We start from the raw sequence: 23557 nt of genomic DNA, 5'->3' as shown, positions 1-23557 counted from the left end.
CCCGCCCCCCTCCCATTGCCAACATTCAAGCCTGAGTGCCTTTGGGCTGTTGAAAAGAATCTCAGCGCATTCGTGTGTTGTTATGATTAACGAGCGCTTGCGTGTTCCTGTTGATTTTCTTGAATTTAATTCGATAAACGTGTTCAACACTTTAAACCAGGCGGGGTCGTCCCGAAATGCACCTCACGGGCGACAATGGGCCAGTTTGCAGAATGTTTGTACATTACCCGGAATGTTCTCTGTACAGTAACGGCATGTCTTAACTTCTGTAAATGCTGCGTAAGCATCCATGATTTTTGCTTTGTTGGATTTTGGGGTGGAGATTTTATACCGCATTGTTATATGCTTCAAGCATGGCAGCACTAACAGATGAAAAAAAGTTCTAGTTTTTGTAATAAATTGTGATACTTGATTCCAAAAAAAAATAATAAACGTGTCAACCTATTTCTTCCTCCAAGTGGCTGCATGCAGATGACGTGAATGCAGCAACTTTATAAGTGCAGGAAGTTGGAGCCCGACTCAGTAAATATCCGGTTTGCCTTATAGAAGTCAGTCGTTTGGATGAGGAGCTTTGCTGTCGTTGCGTCTGAAGAAACAGAAGACACGATCATTGACATGCCTGAGTTGTTCTCCCAACCGTAAAAAGGCTGATCGACATTACCCGTGAAATTTCGCCACCGAGAATTTCTTAAGAACATCAATAGAAAGCGCTGTCTTCATTCAACTTAATTATGTGACTTAACGTGTACGCGCCTGAGGCCGTGCCCGCGGTGGTGTTACAATAAAGCGTTCGAACGGATTTAAGAAAGACGCTTTTCAACTCCTTGCTGCCATTGAGGTTGCATACGGTCGATGCACATTGCGTCGATCGGGGTGGGCGGACAGACACAGACAGACAGCACGAGCCGCTTTTCAACAAGTCGCTGCCATAGAAGACGCACCTTTCATTCTATACAGTCTCACAGCCTCCGCGTTTTTTTTCATCGGAGGCGACATTTCCTTGTCGTTATGGAGGTCATTTGGTTGCGCCACCGTCGGGTCAAATGTCACGCTAATTGCTTTCCTTTCACTGCTTGGTTGTCTCCCCGTCGACGGGCCCTTTCCCAAGACACCGGACTAACGACAGAACATCCCAGCTACAGGGCCATTACCGACAGCTAGCGTGACTCTTTGGCGGTTGGATTTCAGCACGGATTTCTTCTCTGGACAGCGAAAAGTCACCTCCCGGGACAGGACTACGTCTCTAAATCCTTTCACACCGAGAGATGGATTGTTGTACACACGTAAGTCCAGAGGGATCGCTTCCTGAGCGCTCACTATCGGCTCAGCTGAAACTCGGGCACGTTCCACTTAAATTTTACTGCGCACGTCCTGTTATATGGTTCTTTGACGTGAGGGTGGTGAATATTATGTTTTTAATATTTTTGTTTTTAATATGATATATATTAATATATCATATTAATAATGTAATATAATTAATTATATCATATAATATTATATGATATAATAAAAAACAAAAAATACATATAAAAAATAAATTAAAAAAAACAAATAATAAATTAATAATATAATATAGTATTAATTAAATAGAATATTAATAATTTGTTTTTAATATTATATCGTATAATATTATAATATTGTATTATATAATATTATCTTCTCTTGGCTTCGAACCCAGGCGAATAATCACCGTGTCAATATTAGATCAACACTGGTGAATGAGATTTGAACAGAACCAAAACACTCATTTTTGGTGCACCCTAAGTAGCCTTTTCCAACCCTCCCCCACCCCCTCCCAAATATTCATATTTTTTTTCCTCCCACAGCCAGGGGTAAACAGACCATAATCAAAAGTCACAGTAGGGCAGAAGCAAATATCACCAAACTGGAAGAATGCTTACTGTGCTCTTTATCGGGGTGGAAACACGTGAAATGTGTCGCCGAGTGGCTGATGAAAAATTCATGAGAAGGGAGAAGGAAAACAAACATGAGCTGGATGTGGGCTTCACTGGAATCTAACCGTCCCACCGAGGGTGAGAAAGATCTTTCAACTGCATGATATCACACCGTTGATATAGACGTGGCGGTTATAAGATTTTATCCAAGGAAATGCATCTTTTGTCGAGTCTTTGGGGTCTACTCGACATTGGCTTTCTTGGAATATTACGGCTGTAGTTTCAGAACATGTTTATTTCTTGTTTATAGGTCTCGCGTTGATCGAGCCCTGCTATGGACCATGGAACCTCTCTGAATACATTATTGTCTTTGCTTTTCATTATTTTTTCCTGCTCAGTTTTGGTCTGGTTCACCTTTCCCAGTGTTTATCTTAAAGCTCTGTCAACAAATTTGCATGTGGCACAAACGAGCAACCGTATCTTTTATTTTATTATATAATATATATATCTATATATATCTCTCTCTCTCTCTCTCTCTCTCTCTCTCTCTCTCTCTATATATATATAGAGATATATATATATATATATATATATATATCGATATAGATATATAAAAATAATATGCTTAGATTTATATTGTATATTTTATATGGAATTTCTCCATTGTGAGACAAATAAAGGTTTTCTTATCTTATCTTCTCTTATCTGTTTTGAATGTGTTTTAAAGCGGTGGGTGAAATCCGGGTCAGTGTGTGTTTGGAAGACAGGCTGGAAGGACTTGGCGCGCACTGGTGAAAGAAAATACACACGAGGGACAAATTCAAAGTTTTCCTTATTCTCCGAGCTCCTTAAACTGGATTGCTCAACCCCCCATGCGACGGAATGCATCACGAATTCCCTCTTGACGAGGGACTTTCCTTAAATCGGTTCGCCATTTGAGCCTCAGTCCACAAATATGCAAAAACGCTCGACCTCAAAAGAAACTGGAACAAATCACTCGTGGTGCGATGCATCAGTCGGCCAACTGAAATTAATATTTGAAAAGTCTGGTGGCAATAAACAGGCCGCCGATTGTTTTTGTTTATGGGATGCACAAATTATGGATTTATCAGCGTGCACTTGGGATTCATACAGTAACAGATACATCCGAGGTACTGGAGAGTCAACTTCTCTGAAAGTATACACACATAGACTAGTTTGTAAGTATCCTTCTGTTCCAAAAAGAAACTGCCACAATAGGTCGTCGGAATAACTAGATAATGACTCAAGTAAGTGAAGGGTACATAAGAAAAATTCAAAAATCTGGCTCTCGTTTTTGTGGTTTGACAGTGTTATTTTCAATAACAAAACTGCTGAGAATGACCTCGACTCAATATTTTTTCAACTCCCGCATTTTCCGCACTATAAGGAGCATCTAATAGCATTCAATTTTCGCACCTTATATATGAAAACAGTTTTAAAAGAGGCCATCCGTTGAAAGTGCGCCTTATACTCCGAAGCGCCTTATAGTGCGGAAAATACGGTCATGAAACATTTTGCCAGTGTCGATGAGAGTTGCGCACCTGTCGACAGGCAGTTTGGCCTACTCCTTGTAAGCAAATCTTACATTCTCCTGCTCGCTTGTTTCAGCGCCGATTGAAGGCCACTTCAGAATAATGACATGATTTATTCGAAGCCAATCTTTGGTGTTTTTAGCTGTGTTTACTTACCCAGAATGACATCCGTCGGACACCAACATTTCTGAAACGAAAGAGCACATTTTCACTCCAGAATGGCTTGACAGTTTTGCCATTTCTTTGTACCCTGCACATCTTCAAGACACCCTGTGCCGTTCATTTTTCAACTACAATTTGTACTGTTTGCGTACGTTTTAAATAAATACATACATACATAAATACACAACAAATAACCTGACGATTAAAAGATAACGGAAGTATTTTATACTCCCTTGTAACGCAAATAGAAAAGACAGACAAAAATGAAAGTGTGCCATGTTAGTTATCAGTTTCCATTTCAGAAAACTTGACCCTGGTCACTGCGTCTCATGCCAAAAAGCTCATGATGAGCCCTCACAGTTTCACAGCAAATGATTAAAGATTAACAGCTCCGTTTCCTTACAAGAGAGAAAAGCAGGCCCACATCCAGCATCCTGGGACATGCTTTGCCTCGGAGCAGACAGATCTTCCCACTAATTAGCGCCAAGTCCACTTTTAAGAAAATGGCGACCATCTCCCGAGCTTTTTGTCCCCAGCTAAACTCAAGATATTACTCTCCCAAAATAAAAGAATTTTGGAGGGGGGTCACAGTTGGACTCCATTCTTTTACTTGTGTGCTGTCGGTGGTTTTCCACTCACTTCACCACTGCTCCACTCTTCCGGCAATCCACGCCCACCTCATTCATCCCTCTGCTCACCTGGGCAAACCTGCGCTGGAGAACGGCTATTTAAGCCGCTCCTGTTCGCTCACTCTTTTCCTGATTTTTTTAAAAAAAATTTTAATGATGAGCTACAGGCTGAGTGGCCATTATGTTTTATAAACAGTTGACTCAATAAAGTGTCCCTCTACACTGACACAACGCCATGTAAGGACAGGATGCCACGATGGTGGCGAGCGCCTCTCGTTGGGGCGTGGAAAACCCCACGACAACTCAATGGATTGCATTTCAATCAGTTTGATGGTTCATTTTATATTTTTTGCTTCTTCCATCCAGATTTTTTATCAACAGGCATCTCGCAACAGAAGCTGGCACAACGGGCGTATTTCTCATGAAGACGCCACAGTCTTCGCAACCTCTGGGAGTGATGCCAAAGAACTGGTTTTCGTAATCAGGTCAGTCGCAGACAGCCGTCACAGACCTCCCTATGCTCCCACTTATGCACTGCACTTAAAGAGGAACACGGACGCCTGCACTTGACACCCACTGCGAGCAATAACACGAGCGATGCTAGCGAGGCTGCCCGTCCTCCAGCCGAACCTGACAGGGCAGGTGTGATATATGGAAACCACTGCTACAGTATGCTAACGACTGTTTTTATACAGCAATGAGTGGGTCACCAACCACATACAGTATGTTAGACTACATACCAAGAATTAGACGCATAATTTACTTTCACTGGCAGCTAATATTTGCATTAGCCGGTCAAGTTTTTATCTGAGTGGAAGGCATGTTTTATTGTAATTGATGTCTTTTTGTAACACTAGTAGGGTCAGCAAATTTGTAAAATATTGCTCTGGGAACCCCCCCCCCCCTCCCTGCCCCCATCTCCTTCAATAAATATGTTAATCATATTTATAGGTCTGTCAAGAAGAAACTATTTTATGCATCCATAAATGTTATTCATAAATTCATAATACATTTTAAGAATGCTGGCTACATTCAAATTGATGTTAATGACTACTTGGTAAGCATTTCGAGTTATGATAGCGAGAGAGAGAGAGAGAGAGAGAGAGAGAGAGAGAGAGAGAGAGAGAGAGAGAGAGAGAGACATAGAGAGATTCCTAAAAGTGTCTTCAACCATAACAACAGCAACTATCCAGGCCAATATTACGTGACTGTTTCATCATTCATACCCAGGGAGCTTCCAAAAATTTCCTTCTTTTTCATATTAATGCAATATCATAGTTGGGAGGGGTAATAAAACGAAACCTGGCGTTCACTTATTTCATCAATCAAAATTTTTTCAAGTTTCGGATTTCCAGAACTGCTGTCAAATATGAATATATATGATGAAGAAAACAGAACGGCAACATCAGAAGCCAATCCAAATCACATTGCAGAAGCGCAACCGTAGCCTTGCTTATAGGGTCACAGGGCAGTTATTCTGAACGTCACCTGTCAAAAACAGGCTCCGTGACAACTTTTGGCACCGAACTGGCGCAACCGGGCCTGTCCTCCTCGCAGGCAATGAGGCACACAGTGGGACAGCTCCGAGAGCCATGAATTATCCATGAGCTGAGAGGCAGCGGGAACAGCGCCGGGGTACGCGGCGCGAGACTTTAACTGAAACAACCTGTCAAACGGGGTCAGGATTGTTTACAAGCACCCGGCACAAGGTGGGAGATTTTTACCAAAAGGCAACAGCGTCGGTTGTGCAGCTGTGGGTGTTTGTGCATCACAACTTTTATTTCCCAACCGTATATGTGGCCATAACTTTGAGAAATCACAGTCATAATGTGCATTTAAGGATGGAATCCCCACTGAAACATGAAACAAACAAAAAAAAAAGACATTAAGGTAGAAGACAAATGCATTTCAATTTTTGCGGTATGCACAATACCAAGATGTGAATTGGACCACACATTTTGTAATACAACTACTCCGGCTCTGTGTGTGTGTGTGTGTGTGTGTGTTTTAATGACATAAGCCTAATGACTTTTCCTGGAATGGTTCCAGTCTTCTTCCCGTGGCCCAAATGCGAACCGACTGAAACAGTTTTTGCATCTGACGGGGGTGTCACATACTGTCAATCGGAAGCAGTTTTTGCTTTGAGCACTAAACAACTTCCATTTGAAATTTCCATCAATCCAATCAGAGGGGCGCATGATAAGCATGATACCGTCAGAGCAGACACGATGCGATCCGCCTCGCATTTTGCCTGCAACGAGTGCGCAACTTTCAAAAATAAACATGGTTTCAAATCACAGGTTGCCTGCAGTGCACATGCTGGTGTGTTACAACTTCCATTTCTTATAACTCGCACCCCCTGTTGTAACACCTCAGCGTGAACGCCGCCCGTACATATCGTAAAGTGTTGCCCACTGTCACCCACGAAATCCTACGTCGGTACCATATTGGGAGTCGCGAAGCATCCTATCTTTGGCAAACGCGTGCTGAACTCACGGATGGAGATACGCATGCCCCGCCTTACATTTTAGATGGATGCACAGCTACGTAGAGACGGACCGACAATCCATCTTGTGAAGCACGTGGGTGTTGTTGCCCCATAAAAATAAGCAAACCGTCGTTTAACTACGCACATGAAATGTGTCAGAGTCAGTTGAGGTTGGCCTGCAAATGAGTGAAATGTGGGATGAGTGAATAATCCTGCGTGTGATATTGGTCCAGCAGTGGTTGAAGCGTAATCCGAGGACACTGGCGCTACACCCAGGTCACCTCAGAAAGGGGATGGGTACTAATCCAAGGTCACATCATCATCAACCTCAACATCATCGTCTGTCCCACGTCATCATTTGTATTCGATAATATGGCTATTTAATTATTTTGTGGTTGGTGGTATGGTGCACAAACTGAAGGTTTTGGTTTTTGAGAATCATGTTTCCACTTTGGGGGATTCCTTTTCCTCCTCTGGAGAATATGCAAGGCCGCACCAAATGTTTTCTAAAGTCACGTTCATTGAAAAATCAGAATAGCAACAAATGACCATTTAAGGCAATCTCGTGTTTTCAAATTGCTAGCCTTGAGCATTTGCACAGTTCTTTCGTGTAGCTTCCGCTGTACACTTTGAAGCAAGGGCCCTGTTAGCAAGTCCTTGGCATGCTCCTCATTCATTTTCACATCTTCAAAACGTGCATCGTTTTCTCATTTACACTTTATAATAATGAGCATCATATTAAAAACAAAGAATTTTGTACAACTCCTCCAACTGTATACCTGCTCTGTATCATTTTCAGGCTAAAGTTGATGTTCCCTGAACCCGAGCCATTGTTCTTTCGTCACCATGCGTTCTGCTGCAATATTCTTCTGTGGGAAATGAGAGTCACGAGGGCAGCTTTTATCTTGAAAGACCTTTGTGGCTCCGTTTTTTTTCAGGCTTCCAAGATGCAAAGCATCCTTACTCTCTCGTCTGGGTTTTGTAACGGTAGTCTGTATTTCTGAGCAAGACCGAGAGCTTCAGACAAGGTTTTGATCTTGTCATTTTTCTATGGATTAATAAATTGTACATCCGTGATCGTTCATGTTTTCTACTGCGATAGATTGCGATTTTGCAACTGTGAATTACACATTTTTTTTCTTTAATAAGTAATGGAACTTAACCAAAAAACATTCAAACAAAATCCTGCACCAGGTCCTAAAATATGATAAGAACGAGTACAAAAATGTTAACAAAATAAGGTCTCGAGACCGACAAAGTGCAACATAAATCGCTGGAACAACCCAGCTAAGTAATGCTACGAACACAAAAGAGCTTGCAAAAGGCAAGAGAAATAAATAACGAAAAATCACTTGTCTACGAAAAATGACAAGGAAAAGCCAATCAATGAATAACACCAAAAAAAAAGCACCAAAAGATAACAGTATCCCCACCCCCCCAAAAAAACTGAAATAACAAGAGAAAAACAACAACCTAACCAAAAAGAAAAAAAAAAAGGAACTTTGCCCATGAGCAAGGGGAATTCTCCAGCAACTGGTGACGGCTTGACGGTTTCTCATAACAGGTGACAGATAATGAATGACATGACGAGGAACAGCTGCGGAAGTGGAGGAAGAGCCCTCCACTGCCACCTGCTGGAAACAAAACAAAACACAACCAAGACACATGGGGACAACATGCAAACTTCACAAAGGAACGCCACACTGGGAGGCGCACATGCAAAAAAAAAACAAAAGTATATATATATAAATATAAACATTTAATTAATTTCATGATCAGATCTCCACATTCAAACTGAAAGAAGGATGACGTGTATTTCTTGCTGCTTTTTCAACATTATGTCCCATTTTTTGTTTTTTCTTTCCTGAAATGTAATATCGCTAATCACATGGCTTTAGAACATCCTTCCCAAGGAGTTCAAGCTTATGCGGGAGCGGGCAGAAAAAGCCGAAGCCACAGGAGAGCATGATCCGAGCCCAGCCTCCCCCATACTTTTTGCTAGGCTTTAAACCTGCATCCATTGCTCAAAAACTGTCACGCTCGACTGCATTCCAGCTTCTTAGAATAACCATCCTCTTTATCTTTGTCTCATGTTGTTCCCCGCAGGACTCCGCAAGGCACGCACTGATAATGATACCTGCTTTGTCAAGAAATATACGAGGCTATTGTATCAGGACCAATTATCTGAGTTAGATGGATGAAAGTGAGTTCACCCACGAGGTGGATGGCTCGCGTTATTCGAAACACTTTGCCGGCGTTGCTATTGATCAGAAAAAGATCTCACTGGCAACGCGGCGTGTCAGAAAAGATGTCATCAAACGCAAATGGAGAAACGTGCCGCAAAAGACAATTTGTTTCGTCCGGGTAAAGTCATTGATTCGTTTCACTTTCAAAAAGGTCAGCGACCCATGACGAAGATTAATTACCGAAATACACCATATACGGGAAATTGGTCATAATTTGATGATCCATAATAACGCAAGAGATGGTAACTCACAACAAACATGAACAAGGGCACCCTTTTTTTTGTTGTATTTATTGAATATTTTATTTGGAACAGCCTTTTTAAATAAATTGTCTGCATCCTTGATGCTCAGCGGAATAGCCGAGAGACATCAAGAGTGACACTAGATAGGCAAAAGGTTAAAAGGTTGCTGAAACTGGAAACACAAAGCAGAAGAACCACACACTTTATAGTGCTTTTATTCACCGGCATGCTGGAAAGACACTCCAGAAGATGTCAGGTGAGATCGATTTTGGTCATCTGGTACAATACAGTTCAAGAAAGGAAGAATCATTCATATATATACAATATTTAGGTTAGAATAGGACAATTCCTAAACTGCTCCTTACCTTTCCCGAGGGCATTGTAGTAAAACATTGATATTTTCACATTGTCATTTTTAAAATGGCTCTTCAGAGCCGTTTTATATCGAAGTAGCGAGGCTATAACGAGACGTGATAGCTGATGGGCACAAACCTAATTTGTTTCAATTTACAAACCGAGGCGGCTACTGAATTATTAACGTCGAGTAATCCTCGAAAACAAATATTATTCAGTGCTGTAGAGGAGGCGATGACTCCTGTCGAGCACGTTTGGCTCTGCTTACAAGGCGAAGAAGCAGCGGTGGGTCAGCACTAAGCCTGCCTGACAATCCAACAGATTGCAGCCCAGAACCTGATTCAGATCTATTTAAACTGAAGTTGTATTTGAGCCAGTGGCGCACCGATTGGGGAGGATAAAAAAAACAAACATGTCAGTAGATGTCAAGCACTCACCAATCTTGATGAATTTTATGACAACACATCCAATGGGTGGAGAATTGAGAAGCCACCTGAAGCCGAATGGATCCTTTTCTAAATGCATTTTACACACAAACCGGTTCAAATAGCGATGGAATGATTAGAGCCATTAAAAAAAGGGCCGATTCAATTTTGCAGATAGTTCAAGAATCCTCCCTATGCCATGACATTTTGTAGATTTCACTGGATTCATCTTAGATTCACCAGGGTAGCTGTGGCCTAGCAACCTCCAATTGTTCCTTGGACACTGGATCGCTGCCCAGGAAAATATATTCTTCATGCACTTTGGGATCAAAAGGTGTGTATGTTTAAGTGTGTGTGTGTGTGTGTGTATAAATTTTTTTTTTTACTTGAGTTTCCCTTGAAGGAAATTGCTCCCTCTCTCCATCACATATACATCCAGGAGTGCAGTTTGTGTGCATATGTCCCAATTATTAAGCAACCTTGGGGAAAAGGAAGCAATCCATCTCAGTGTTTTAACACAAAGGTGAAGGATCCCCAATTGCAAGTGACACAAAGACATATGGCATCATGTGGAGGCATCGGGCGAAACAAAGCATCCATCATCCTCTGACACTACCGTGAGTCACATTGCCAGTTATGGGCAGTAAGACCTGAAGAGCTTGCTCTCTAACACTATTCTCATTTTAATGGCATGTTATGTGACTGTCGGTAGGCTGTGAATGACAGAAATTTATACAACGTTGATAGGCAAGGCCCGAAGCCATTCTCACATCCTGTTGGGGCTGTCGTTCTCCCCTTGCTTTTTTTTTTTTTTGGAGTAAGCTGTTCAAAATGCAAGTACTTTTAGTCAGTCGTGTTTGGCAGGATCCATACCAAATAACGGAGGTCTATGTTTTCCAAAGTATCGTAAAAGTGTCACTGGTTCTACTGGTACTTCCAACATTCAACAAATGTACAGTGCAATGGAACACAACTGAAAATCAACAATCAGAGGACACGATTGACATGATCGATCACACTTCAGCTCACGAAAACAACATTTTACTCTATAAGCATGAATCCAATCAGTGAATGTAACCAAGCATAGAAACTGAACAACCGGGCCAAGGGAACCAGATTCCACTCGAATGCAAAGTCTGAACAGATGAAAAGTGGCTGCAACGCAAAGATGGCGGATGATCCCACGAGAGGCCCCGCGGCTGTTTAAAATGTGAACTTGCCTTGATCGCCGAGCTCTTCGCTTCGTCGCGAACACCACCTTCGCCCCTTGATCCGCTGCCTATCGCCGGCTTTGCTCTCACGCGGGCACATCGCTGTTCTTTATTCCGCAGACACCCACACCTTTTCTCCCACCTGCCGGCGAAAGCAAACGGACTGTCGCTGAGCGACGGCGGCCCGGCAGGGAACGGAAAAGAACAGACGCCTTCAACTCGACTCTTATTATTTTGCAGCAGATGGAATTGAAATCATTGCAGCGGTGGCTTTACTTCTGTGCGCCATTAATAATTGCGTCTCATCTGAAACAAAGTGGAGACAGACCTGCACTTTGGAAGTCGAGAGTGTAAGCTTTTGTTAAATTGTTAATTATTATCATTTTATGTTTGAACATTACAGTAGTCTTTGATGTTAAAGTTACCTAAATTATATTCTTTAATTACTTCTTAAACGTGTTTATGTTGAGAGCGTCTGATTGGCTGAAGGAAACAGGAAGTGTTTTAGTAGCCGGAAGAAGGAGTTGTGTTTTCGAACGTGCTGCGGTACATAAGTTCCCCCCCCCCCCTTTTAATAAAACTGCATTCAAAAGGATACCATCTCTCCTTTTGCCCATTCTTAAAGTAGAGCTGTCCACTAAAAACAACGAACCCCTCAACTTTCAAGAGTAACAGCTTGTCTGTTTTGATTTTAATTGTGTCTTATTTGACATCATGATAAAACTCTTTTACAAATGTTTCGAAAGTGTACTCCCAAAAGCAAGAAATCAGTTCTGATATGAGCCACGCGTGCCTTTGCTAGCGTTTGTGAGCTCGATTTCTTTTTTTGGGGTTGCATTTTAGAATCGAGATTGTTTTTTTTTCTTCTGATTTGAATACCAGATACAGTCAGTACTCCACGTGCCCTTGCAGTCTCTGCACACGCTGGTCACGATTTTCTACCTGAAGAAAGTACAAGGATTCTTTCGCCTTCTGAAACTGTCATCCTCTTGGGGGGTGCAGGAACGTGACATGCTAGATTTGAGCTGCTGCTGAAGACTGTTCAGAATACTCTCCACCACTTCTAATTTGCCAGTGACATTGATGCTTTTCGAAGTATGATTTTCCAATCGGATAGCCTTGATTGAATGTCCTTCAACTTTGTGGTGTCTGTGGTCTATGGAGGCGTAATCGCCCTACTAATCACGAGACTGCGGAAAAGGCGATTTGACAAGAAAATCAAAATGTATTAAATCTTCAAAGATGTCCATGAAATGTCTTCAACTGTTGACAGTTTTGAGTTTCGACTGCAGCAGCACATAGTTGCCAATCAGAAACGACGGCAGTACAATCGTTTAAGTTTTAGCTGGGAGCAGCTGATGAGTTTATGGATATTGAGGTTTTATGTAAATGCGCTGTGCATCGACAAAACATCTCATGGTATTCAAATTGGCAGCCCCTGAAAACATGCTTATGCAAATACTTCAAATTTAATCTCAGCCCGAATCACTTTGCGTGTTATACTGCCTTTGTGTGTTATACTGGTGACTGGATTTCATCATTGTTCCGTTTCGGTGCAGATTGTCTCTCCGACCTGACGATGACGAAAGCAGCCACTTCTTTCATCAAATACTGCATGCAACAAGCCATCTGGAGTTTTCCCTCCCAACCTTCCACTTATTGCTCTGGAGAGGCTAACTCTTACAACCACACTGCAACACAGCCACCACAGACATTTTTTTCCCCCCTCCAATTCAGCGTAAAGGCTCTCTGGAGGCCACAGCAATATATGTTCTTGTAATGCATTCTTTATTCAAGCGCCACTCTTCTTCCTATTCCTTCTCCTAATGAGCTTGAGTGAGAAAAATGTAAATCTGCACAACCATTCTGGGACGATATGCGGGTAGTTGACATTCAATGCATGTTATACCAGTCTCAGGATGTGTAGTTACTTTTGTTTTATTTAATTCAAGAGGCTGGATTTTCTTCAAGAGTGCAATATATTAATTGCTGCTAAATATTGTAACACACGTAGAAGCCAAATATAAAAATCATCTGTATGATTTGCATAAACCGTATGTGATCATGTTTTGCAGTGGAGTTTGTAACAATGGACAAATAGGCGCCAAAATATGAGAAACAGCCCTCAAAACCACAGCCAACTTAAAACTTATCTTTGTAAAGGCAAGGGTAACATTGTTTTTGTGTTGGATTAGAGGGTGCAGGTTTCTATTTTTTTATCATGTGAAGCTGGGTATGATTTGTGTTCTCAGACGTGTTTCGATGCAGTAAATTTGTTTACAAGACAAAAAAAAAAAAAAACATGAACTGGGGGCTCGAGCATTTTCTGCACGAGTACACTGACATCTAGTGGACAATCAAAGAAAATTCAGTGACAAACTGCTGCCATATCACTTTGACACGACATGACTTCTATTGACCCATCACGCGCATTGACTACTGTCCAGTGATCGATGACACTTGACTGCCTTTTTTTTTTAATCCAACACAGATTGACTACAGTGTCCACTGTCTTTTGAAAGTACCACAGCAAAGCTTCCGCTGCAAGAATGATCCAAGAATTCCCAAGCGGCGTTACCCGGATGTCAGTTGGGCTTTGAGTCCGTTGTCGAGCCGGCGCTACCTTGAGACAGTCGAGCTGGTGTGCGATTGGCTAGAAAGGGTAGTGGATGTACTCAGCTGAGAGAAACCACTATGGCTGGACTCCAGACTTGTCATGGATCCCCTAGAAAAAAACAAGACATGACACGTATCGCTTTACACATACTCGTGGAAGTCAGCGTTCATCGAGGAAAACTTTGAAATGATGATTATCGATGTTGATGGGGGGAAAAAAATGTTCGCTAGACAAGTTCCAAAAAAAGTACAACTTTGGAAATTTTGAATTCACCCATGATTTTCTATTTTTTTTTATATAGTGTGGGGTTATCGCAAAAAAAAAAAAAACACGCAAGGCACAGTGAAATAAATGAACTGACCTGATGTCTTGGGAAGCCAGCACCTCGATATAGTACATGATTTTACACTTGTGGGAGGAGACCTGCAGAGAGGCCAGCACATCATCCACATAAGACAAGCTGGAGGCCGAGGCGGCCGGCGCGCTGTGAAAGCACCACTGGAGGATGTAGTATCCAGGCCAACGAGTGATGTGAGAGCCCTATTAGAACAAAGACAAGGAAGGTGCGGATTCAATGTGAGACTCCAGTAATGGGGAAGGCAAGTCGGTAGCGGTGGACACTTTTGAGGCATGTTCGCGAGTCTAAAGATAGGAGATGAGTCTACCCCGGTGTGCTCCATTTTACCTGTACACTCTCCCCCTCTCTGCATGTGAAGGCTTTCTCGACACGGCTGTAGTCCTGACCCAGCACCCAACTCTTGTCTAAGAGCTGCGGATTGACAGAGGCCAAGGATGTAAAACCGTGGGCTCCGAGTGTGTCTTTTTTGGACGGCCGAGGAGCCCTCTTGGAATGGTAGATGCTGAAAAGCACGTCCCCTTTGGACACGTCAAAGTCCCAGGTAATGACGGAGGAAGCTTCCACGATCTCGATCAAAATCTGAAAGGAATACAGACAGAAAGAGAGTAAAGAACAGAAGGCCGGCAGCCAGCGCTGCAATTTTGAAGTTGCGACATTATATGATGGTCATTTCATTTCCATATTTTTCTGCGATCTTAATGTGCAGTTCTGTTTTAAATCCGGCGCTTCAACTACCAGAAAAAGGAAAATTGACATTGACATTCAACTTCCGTCGCGGTGTTTCCGTCAGCGACAATATTGCCGAAGGAGCTGGACAGACAGAAAGAGAGTAAAGAACAGAAGGCCGGCAGCCAGCGCTGCAATTTTGAAGTTGCGACATTATATGATGGTCATTTCATTTCCATATTTTTCTGCGATCTTAATGTGCAGTTCTGTTTTAAATCCGGCGCTTCAACTACCAGAAAAAGGAAAATTGACATTGACATTCAACTTCCGTCGCAGTGCTTTGGTAAGCGACAATGTTGCCGTAGGAGCTGGATCGTACCTCATATGGAGCTCCTTTGAAAATACTGGCACTTTTATAGATGGATTCTGTCAATAATCGGTTGTCTTCGATCTCCAGCTCCTCTGCTGTCCTGTACAAAGACTTGGGCACTAAACCTCCCTCGGGGATGTCACACTTGGAAGGGGATGAAGGAAGAAAGAAAGAAAATGAGCTTGCCGACAAACAACGCTTCAAAGGAAACACAATTTGCAGCTCGATGTGTTGGACGCGATTCGACAAAAGCTCACCATGCAGTCCCCTCCAAGAAAGTCGGGAATAAACGCCTGGTCGATGTAGTCCACCAAACCTCCCGGACCTTTGTAGTCATTTGCGGCGTAAACGAGGAACTTCTTACGGGTGTTTTCATTGATCAGAGGGCTGACCTGCCAAGTCCGATACCAGAACATGAATACCGAACCAACTGTTTGATACAATCCACAGGTTTATGGATTATTCAAATGCATAATGTCACCATCATGACTTTTTTTGTGTGTATTCTATTTTGATATTTGGGATGGATTTATAATAACGACACTTTTTTTTAATATCATTCTTCCACTGATGTCAACACTGTATATTGGATTGGTTTCCTGGCAACCAATCCAAGCTGTTTTCAGCCTTTCATCGACATTCAGATGGGATCAGATCCAGCTTCCCCGGTCAACACTGTATATTGGATTGGTTTCCTGGCAACCAATCCAAGGTGTTTTCAGCCTTTCATCGACATTCAGCTGGGATCGGGTCCAGCTTCCCCGTGATTCTAAACCAAGCAGTTTTAAAAAAAAAAAAACAAAGTTTATTGCTTTGTAATTGTGGAGGTGTGACTCATGATGTCATGAACCCACGATGGTTTATATTACGTATCTTCAATTATATTTTCTTCCCCAGCACATATGAGCAACGACTGCACATTTAGACTTCTCGACACACGCGGCACTCAACATTTAAGTGCCGCAGCGGTCGACGATAAGAACAAATAGAAGAGCCGTTTGAAAAGTTCTGACGAGAAAAATAGAGCCGTGTGTAATTTAAAAGCAATGTTGCGGACGTCGTGCTTCAACCTTTCAAAAGCAATTTGTGTCCCATTTGCACAGCGCCGCAGGAAATCATCCCGTTTCATTTGCTTGGTCCGAAAATGCGTTGAAAAACAAACAATGCATCTTGGTTCATCTGTCAATGCCAACCGTCTTTTGTCATAGGCAAACCTATTCAATGATCTTGCAGTATGTGTCAGAAGGTCCAATTAACGCCGCGTATCCGCCTGTGGTCAGTCTTTCAACAGAATACGTTCGTGTTCAACTCCAAAGATCTCGACTTCACACAGAGTGGCGACTTGAGACGAGCTCGTCATTATTCCTTCGGCGACTCTGGTTTGCGTACCGTGAGCATCTTTCATGTACAATATGCGCCTTGCCTCTACAGTGCTGGAACGGGAAATTAATGCTCGACGTGGTGACATGATATAAAAAGAGCAAATTATTCGAAGCATCTTTCAGCATGATGCAAGCGCACTGAATTCCTTTCCTAACGCGGTGGCTGGTGAAGATAGAGTCGCCGATTATGCTCACCAGGGTCCAGAGCACAGGAAATAGTCTGGGTGCTTTCAGCATGAACAGGCGGCCCAGCGTCTCGGGGTAGTTGGCCTCCACGACTTCAATGATTCTCAGGAGAGCCTTCAGTCCTGGTCTCCACAGATGACGCATGTTCAGACCCTCCAGATCCACCAGGCAAGTCCAGCACCTGACGCACAAAATATTTTCAAGATTGTTTTTTGCGGGAAGCTTTTTTTTTTTTTTTTTTTTTTTAAATAACTTCCGTTTTACAAGGAGGGAATTCTCTCACCAAATTGGTCGACCAAAGATCGCCGTGTTTTCCTCACAGCGCCTCAGACCCTCTTCGTTGACGGCAACGACCTGGGTCATCGAGGGAAAGCGTGCAGGTCAGCCATATGATCCGCGTGCGAAATAGACCGATTTGCGTGTCAACGTGAGCTTAAAGCCTTTCACCTGTCGAACCAGCACCTCTTCTGTCAAGGCGCGCATCAAACCCTTTGTGTCCATGTGACCCAACCGCAATACATACAGAGGCCGACCATCTAAACGCACAGAGACAGGGATCATGCGGACAAAAAAAAACACAAAAAAATACTCTCATCCAAATTGAGCTGGTGGCACTACTGGCTTTTGATTTGTTTCAATGTTATTTTTGTATTAAATCGCTGCATAGGGACGATCGGCATTTAAGACTCGTGCGAACGGTGACGGCTGGTTCTCAAGACATTCGTTAATAATTGACAACGGCAGCCCAAGCTTATCTCGTCACACTATATGCAGAAGGAGTAACCCCTTCTCTAAATATGCAGTTCAAAAAATATATATATATTCAAAACAAAACAAGGGGACAATGCCTCTGTCATTGTGGTGCCAGCCTCCGCTATAAAAGTCCTGGAGAAGTTGAGGACGCAGCCACGAGTCCAACAGGAAATCCACTTGGTGTTGCTTCCTCCAGGTCAGCGATTGGCAGAGAAGCTCTCGAGCCTTGTCAAAGTTAAAGTCGGTGGCGATCAGAAAGCGCAGCACATGCTGATCCTTTGGACACTGTAAAGCCCCCCCACCCCCAAAAAAATATCATCATGTAACCAGGAAACTAGATCACTTATTTTTCATGTGTTAACAACGTGCAAAATGTGGAAAAGTGAACTAATCTGTTCAGACAAAACTGATGTGACCTTGCCCTTGTTGGTTTCCTGGAGCCACTGGCGCAGTCGGATAAGACAGCTTTCCTGCAGAGGCGTTAAATCACCAAGGTAACGTCTGATGTAATCAGCATCCAGTTTGTCTGCAGGCCAAAACACGGCGTCAACGTCGCACATCATCCGCGGCGCACATTACCGAGAGACTCGGGGCACTTTCAAACGGAGTGGAAAATATCAACTACACCAGTCAGAACCACATGCGCTCGCAAGGTGTAATTTTCTGACAGTTTGCACCGGGGGAATGATGCTGCTCCCCTTCATGCAACACATAATATGGAGTGAGAAATAAAAGTTATAAACTGAGGCTTGGTCATGTGCTACAACCATGCAAGATTTCCAAGATGAGTTTTTTTGCAGCTCCCTTTTACACTGTAAAAAAAAAAAAAGAAGTTCATTTTTTCTCTCCAGGCCTATCCCAGCCATCTTCGGGCAGTAGGCGGGGGACACCCTGAACCGGTTGCCAGACAATCGCAGGGAACACAGAGACAAACAACCATCTGTGCTCACACTCACACCTCAGGACAATTTGGAGTGTTCAATCAGCCTGCCATGCATGTTTTTGGAATGTGGGAGGAAACCGGAGTACCCGGAGAAAACCCACGCAGGCCCGCGCAGAACATGCAAACTCCACACAGGAAGGCCCAAGCCGGGATCGAATCCACAACCTCTGCACCGTGAGGTCGACGCGCTAACCGCTGGAACACCGGGCCGCCCAGCTCTGTAAAGGTGTTGTTCATATTTAGCATTTCCGTATGTCTTATCTTGTGACATGCCCAGTGATGCGACTGACCAGTGAACATGAATCAGAATATTTACAAAAGGGCCCATTTTTGGGGACACTGTCGCTGTCAAAGAAGGACGTTGTCACACTGACCATCGGGAGACGCAGTTGCTATCTCTGCGGGGTGGTCCTTGTCATAGACAGCCGGTGCATCTTGGACTCTGTTTCCAGGGACGGCTTGCGCCGGAGAGGGTTGAGCCCACCGAGGTATGTACGTTATGCCCTCTTTTTCCAGCTCCGTGAGGTGATACTGGATAATTTCTTTCCCCTAGAAAAGAGGAGGACAGACAAGAAAGTGGCTCAAAAGACGACCGTAAACATTTTCCATGCCCGCGGTCAGAAAAGAGTCAGAGCAAAGAAAATACAAACCTTTTCGATGCTATTAGCGTACTGCTTCATTGCTATCTTCTCTGCCAGGCCTTCAAAGCCGAAAAAGGATTTAACGTCGAGGCTTGCTGTCTGTTCGAAACACGTCCACTCTTCGTTCTCAGGATGGACCTGCGAAGCCAGATCAGAAAATATGAAGCTGTGGCGCCGCTCTGAAAGTGGTACGTTCCATTGCACAACAAAAAGCAAAAGAGCAAGTCAACTTTGTTGTCGTGTTCCCCCAAATTGCACCGAGTTCAGTATTTGACTAACTGACGGATTGGATTCAATGCTCACCGTATATTTGCAGCACTCGCAGGAAATGACTCGGTTGGAAAACGTTTCGTTCTGCACCTCAATGATGAGAGTCCGCTCTCTGCGGTTCAAAGTGTTCTTTTGGATGAAATACAGGTAGTCTACACCTGCAATCTTTGTATAGAAAAAAAAAAAGCAATCACGTGGTCAACAAGATTTCACCAAAATGCGATGACAAAACATTGTTCAAATGTTCACTTTTTTTGTGCTGAAAAAAAAAAATAGACCAAGATAAATCATTAAAAAAAAAAAAACGATTCCATCAGAGTGACAGGTAAACTGTTCAAATCAACTGAAAAAAAAGGCATATTTTTGAGAGGGTTGGTAAAAACAAACGAGTGAAATAGTCTGTCTCCATGTTTCGTAAAGCGCTTTGTTACAGCTGCAGCAGGTGTGAAAGCGCGATATAAATAAAGCCGTATTCTGTTGTTCTCCCTTTAGCGTAGCTCCACCTGGTGGATGCATAATGCAACCGCAGCCACTAGCATAACCTTGGCATACCTAAGCAATACGAGTACATTGAAGGTCTTTGCACTTCTATTTCGGTTATCAGAGCATCCAACTGGATTAAGTCGGATGTGGAAGCAAAGATTACCCGCTTGAGGAGTCGAGGTGCATCGATGTCAATCGTGCAGCGCCTCTCGATCACCAGCGTGGAGCCGTCCTGGCTTTGGCTCTCACTGATGATCTCGCTGTCTACAAACACTGGGATCAAGGGGCACTTTGGGAATCTCTTGTTGTACGCCTGACAAGGAGAAATTAAGGATGGTGTAGTAATTTGTTGATGCCAATGCTCAACACAAAATGACAAGTTTCGCATCATTTTAGCGGGCTGCCAAGATTTTTTGTTTCAAAGCGCAATTGTGAAGTCCAGTCAGTCAACAACAACACATCTATACTAATACTAAAGTTAATTATTTTCTCTCAACTTCAGATGATGATAGATGTTTTATGAGCATGTACGGAATCCATCATGTCAAAAGAAAACAAATGACAGGTTGCGCTCATTTGGCAATCGAGGGCTTTTGAGGAGGCTGTACAATAGTATTCATAAGGCATCGAGACAAGTCATACAAAAAAGGTATGACTGTCACGAGGACGGCTGGCAGAAAGACTGGCTGCCATAGGCAAGTTGAGTCAAGGCTGAATGAAAAATCTTGGGAGTAAATAAAAGTGTCTGAAGGGAAAGAGGATTCTTTGGTCTCAAAGGAGCTGGGGATTTGACAAGAAAGTATTATTTTATTATCCCTTCGATTTAGGAGATTTACTTGAAGAGAAGATTTTCAGCAAGTCACACAAAGTGTGTGCGGCTGTTGACTTGGACCGTAGATTGAAAGAGTTCCCGGCCGGCGTCTGCAGTGCAAAGTGTCACGGTTGTTGCGTAAGCATGGTTTAATGTATAACATCGTTCGGCCAGAGGCGAAAGCTAAAAGAGGGTCCAAAACCTGCTCCGACATGAACCAATATTTACGAAGCACTTTTTATGGTGCAACTTACTCCTTTCCTTCATACTGGAAAGCAGGGGGTCACCAACCCCGGCCCTCGAGGGCCAACCCCATCCTGCACGTTTTAGATGTTTCCCTCTTCACACACTCATAAATTCAAATGATCAGGATTGTTATGTTTGCAAACATTTCTGAAGAGCTGATCATTCGGGTGCATGTGTTGGAGGAGGATAAGGGGCCCTCGAGGACCCGAGTTGGTGACCCCCCCCACTGCTGTATAGACAGCTGGATCAATACCACATTCAATCAAAGCAATCATTTGAAAGTTGAGGTTTGTGTGATGAAGCGCTGCCACGGACGGCCACATTGGCACCTCCGTGCCGGCAGCTGCCCTGTTACATCATTGTCTCCAAACTGTAAAATAATAACAACTCAAGGGCTTTTCAACGTACTGACAATCCAAGCGACGAGGTCCAGCTGCCAGTGGTTGCAAACAACAACAAAACGACACCTGCCGTGCAGTGTGAATATTCAGAGGAAAAGACTACTCACTGCTATAATCAATTCAAACGGATGTTTGTAGACCCGAACGGGAGACTGGTATTCCCGCACCATGGCCGCAGCTTCGTCCACCCCTGAATAAAGGCGACAACAGCCATAACATTGACACAGTCGACTCACTGCCACGTTTATAATTGCTGATTAGGCCGCCTTAGGTAAGGGTTGAGGATAGTAGCGGTTACACTGTTTGTATAAAGCCTATACAATAATTTAGAGTCCAAAATACGTGACTTACAGCGGTGGAATGTTGATCACAAGATATTTCAAGTTACTGATCCATTTGAACGCCATCCATAGCCAGCTGGCAGAGGGAATGCCTTTTTTTTTTTTTTTTGCCTCGCTGGATGTTGTAAAATGACAAAGCCGTGTGACCAGCTGGCGAACGTGAACTCCGCCTCTTTCGGGACCAACGGGAAGCCACGTGTGTGTGTGTCAGATCTGGTATCTGTGGTAGAAGAGGACAGATAGGCGGGAAGTAAATGACATCTAAGGTGAGACAATCGGCATTTGCAGCAGACCACGTTGCGTCAGAAGGAAAGGGGGAGGTGTGAGAAGTCTCATGTGCTTGGAAAATAGTCGCTTTCCACGCTGCTGTTCAAATGTTTTTGTGAAGTGAACAAAACAAAGGCAGCAACGGCAACAAAAAAAAATCTGCACTTTTCCACCTTTAATGAGACGCATAACTTCTACAACACAATTGAATCTGAAAACCTTGATTGGGACAAAACGAAATGTAAAATAAACTGGTTGTATTGTTTGATATTACACCACAGGTGGAATATTGCACAAGACTACTTAATTGAGCCACTTTAATAAATAATTAGTTCTCAATGATCGGGACCCTACATTACACAAAATGAGCTTCATACAGCAAAAGGTTTTTATTCAGTCGAAACAGTCCATTTTGTTGAGTTTTGTGTCTTTAACGCGCGGGCAGTTACAACTTCACGTATTGTACCGTTGTGATTAGAACTCGAGCTGTCGCCTCTCCACTTTAAATTGTTGAAGATGTGTGCTAGCTGTCATTTGGTCAACAATGATTGTTATGTACGCAGTGACATCCCCAAATGAACTGAACTGGACCCTCTCAAAGCTCGTGAATACAGGGTGCCCAACTGTTCAATACTTCTGTACTTTCTGCACAGTTTGCTGTTTTCGAACAAGGAGCTGAATGGCCAAATTCACAAGGACGTCGACTTCTATGCCTTTCCGGTTTCTCGGGATCTCTGCTGACCGATGACATTCTGTGACACTTTTAAGATCAGTGCACTGCACTGCCCTCTGGGAATATTCTGTTGAAGCCGAGCAAGTGAGCTAGCGTTGATCAATTGTTAAATGATGTTTTGGTATCAGGAATTCAAAGTGTGAACAGCATGATGAAGAGGACTCTTTAAATACCAGGTGCAATTCAGCCACAAAAATGTAGCAGTCAATTCATGGATAAAGCACTTGTGAATTTTTAAAAAAGTACTGAAGTACTTAAAGGCCTAACATTAAGTTTCCCCGTCAAGGTCAAAGAGCATTTTAGGTTTGGTGTGGAACTTTACCCAAAAACCGAATATCCAATATCCTTAATTTTTTGTGAATGCAGATTACATGTAAATTAATTCATGCAGATGAAGATGGACCATCTGAATTCTGTAAAATGACAATAAAGATGCATCAAACATAACAGTACAGTACAGTAGAACTCAATTTCACATTGACTAAAGGGCACGTGTTAAAACACAATACTGTTGCCTAAATCTTTAAATCAAAATAAATGTAATCAAACCGTAACATAATTCGGATACATAATTCACAGTGCGTAGTAAGGGCTCGTTTAATATTAGATAAACACACACACACACACACACACACACACACACACACACACACACACACACACACACCCACACACACACACACACACACACACACGTTACAACTTGCAAGACTGAACTTAGCTTGTTGATGTTGAGCGATAAAGTTCAGTTGACAGCAACGACGCACTTCCTGTGGGTGACCGGAAGTAGTTGACAGCCTCGTGACCGCACGAGGTTTATTTAAGTGACGTCGGAGGGCGACTCGGTCAATATCAGCGATCTTGATCTCATTTACATATTAATG

General features: G+C 43.0%; 1 protein-coding gene across 2 annotated transcripts; it reads right to left on the bottom strand.

Annotated features, from left to right (window-relative positions):
* Nucleotides 1-13502: 13502 nt before the first annotated feature.
* Nucleotides 13503-23557, bottom strand: sec14l1 (SEC14-like lipid binding 1). Of its 2 annotated transcripts, XM_019868386.1 has the most exons (17): nucleotides 23391-23557; nucleotides 21684-21893; nucleotides 21440-21522; nucleotides 20038-20187; nucleotides 19425-19556; nucleotides 19131-19259; nucleotides 18855-19029; nucleotides 17954-18063; nucleotides 17633-17822; nucleotides 17232-17320; nucleotides 17068-17138; nucleotides 16794-16965; nucleotides 15474-15608; nucleotides 15226-15360; nucleotides 14508-14759; nucleotides 14184-14362; nucleotides 13503-13930 (listed from the first exon to the last, which is right to left on the bottom strand). In XM_019868386.1, exons 3-17 carry the CDS (start codon nucleotides 21500-21502, stop codon nucleotides 13825-13827), a joined length of 2088 nt encoding a protein of 695 aa, XP_019723945.1. In that variant the 5' UTR covers nucleotides 21503-21522; nucleotides 21684-21893; nucleotides 23391-23557; the 3' UTR covers nucleotides 13503-13824. The 2 variants fall into 2 exon arrangements, with proteins under 2 accessions (XP_019723945.1, XP_019723944.1); XM_019868385.1 differs by lacking the exon at nucleotides 23391-23557 and having other exon boundaries at nucleotides 21684-22096.

The sequence above is a fragment of the Hippocampus comes genome, unplaced genomic scaffold (assembly GCF_001891065.2).
Source record: "Hippocampus comes isolate QL1 unplaced genomic scaffold, H_comes_QL1_v1.1 scaffold314, whole genome shotgun sequence".
NCBI classification, from domain to species: Eukaryota; Metazoa; Chordata; class Actinopteri; order Syngnathiformes; family Syngnathidae; genus Hippocampus; species Hippocampus comes.
The sequence above is the reverse complement of the archived record's forward strand: the minus strand, read 5'-3'. Positions and strand labels throughout refer to the sequence as shown.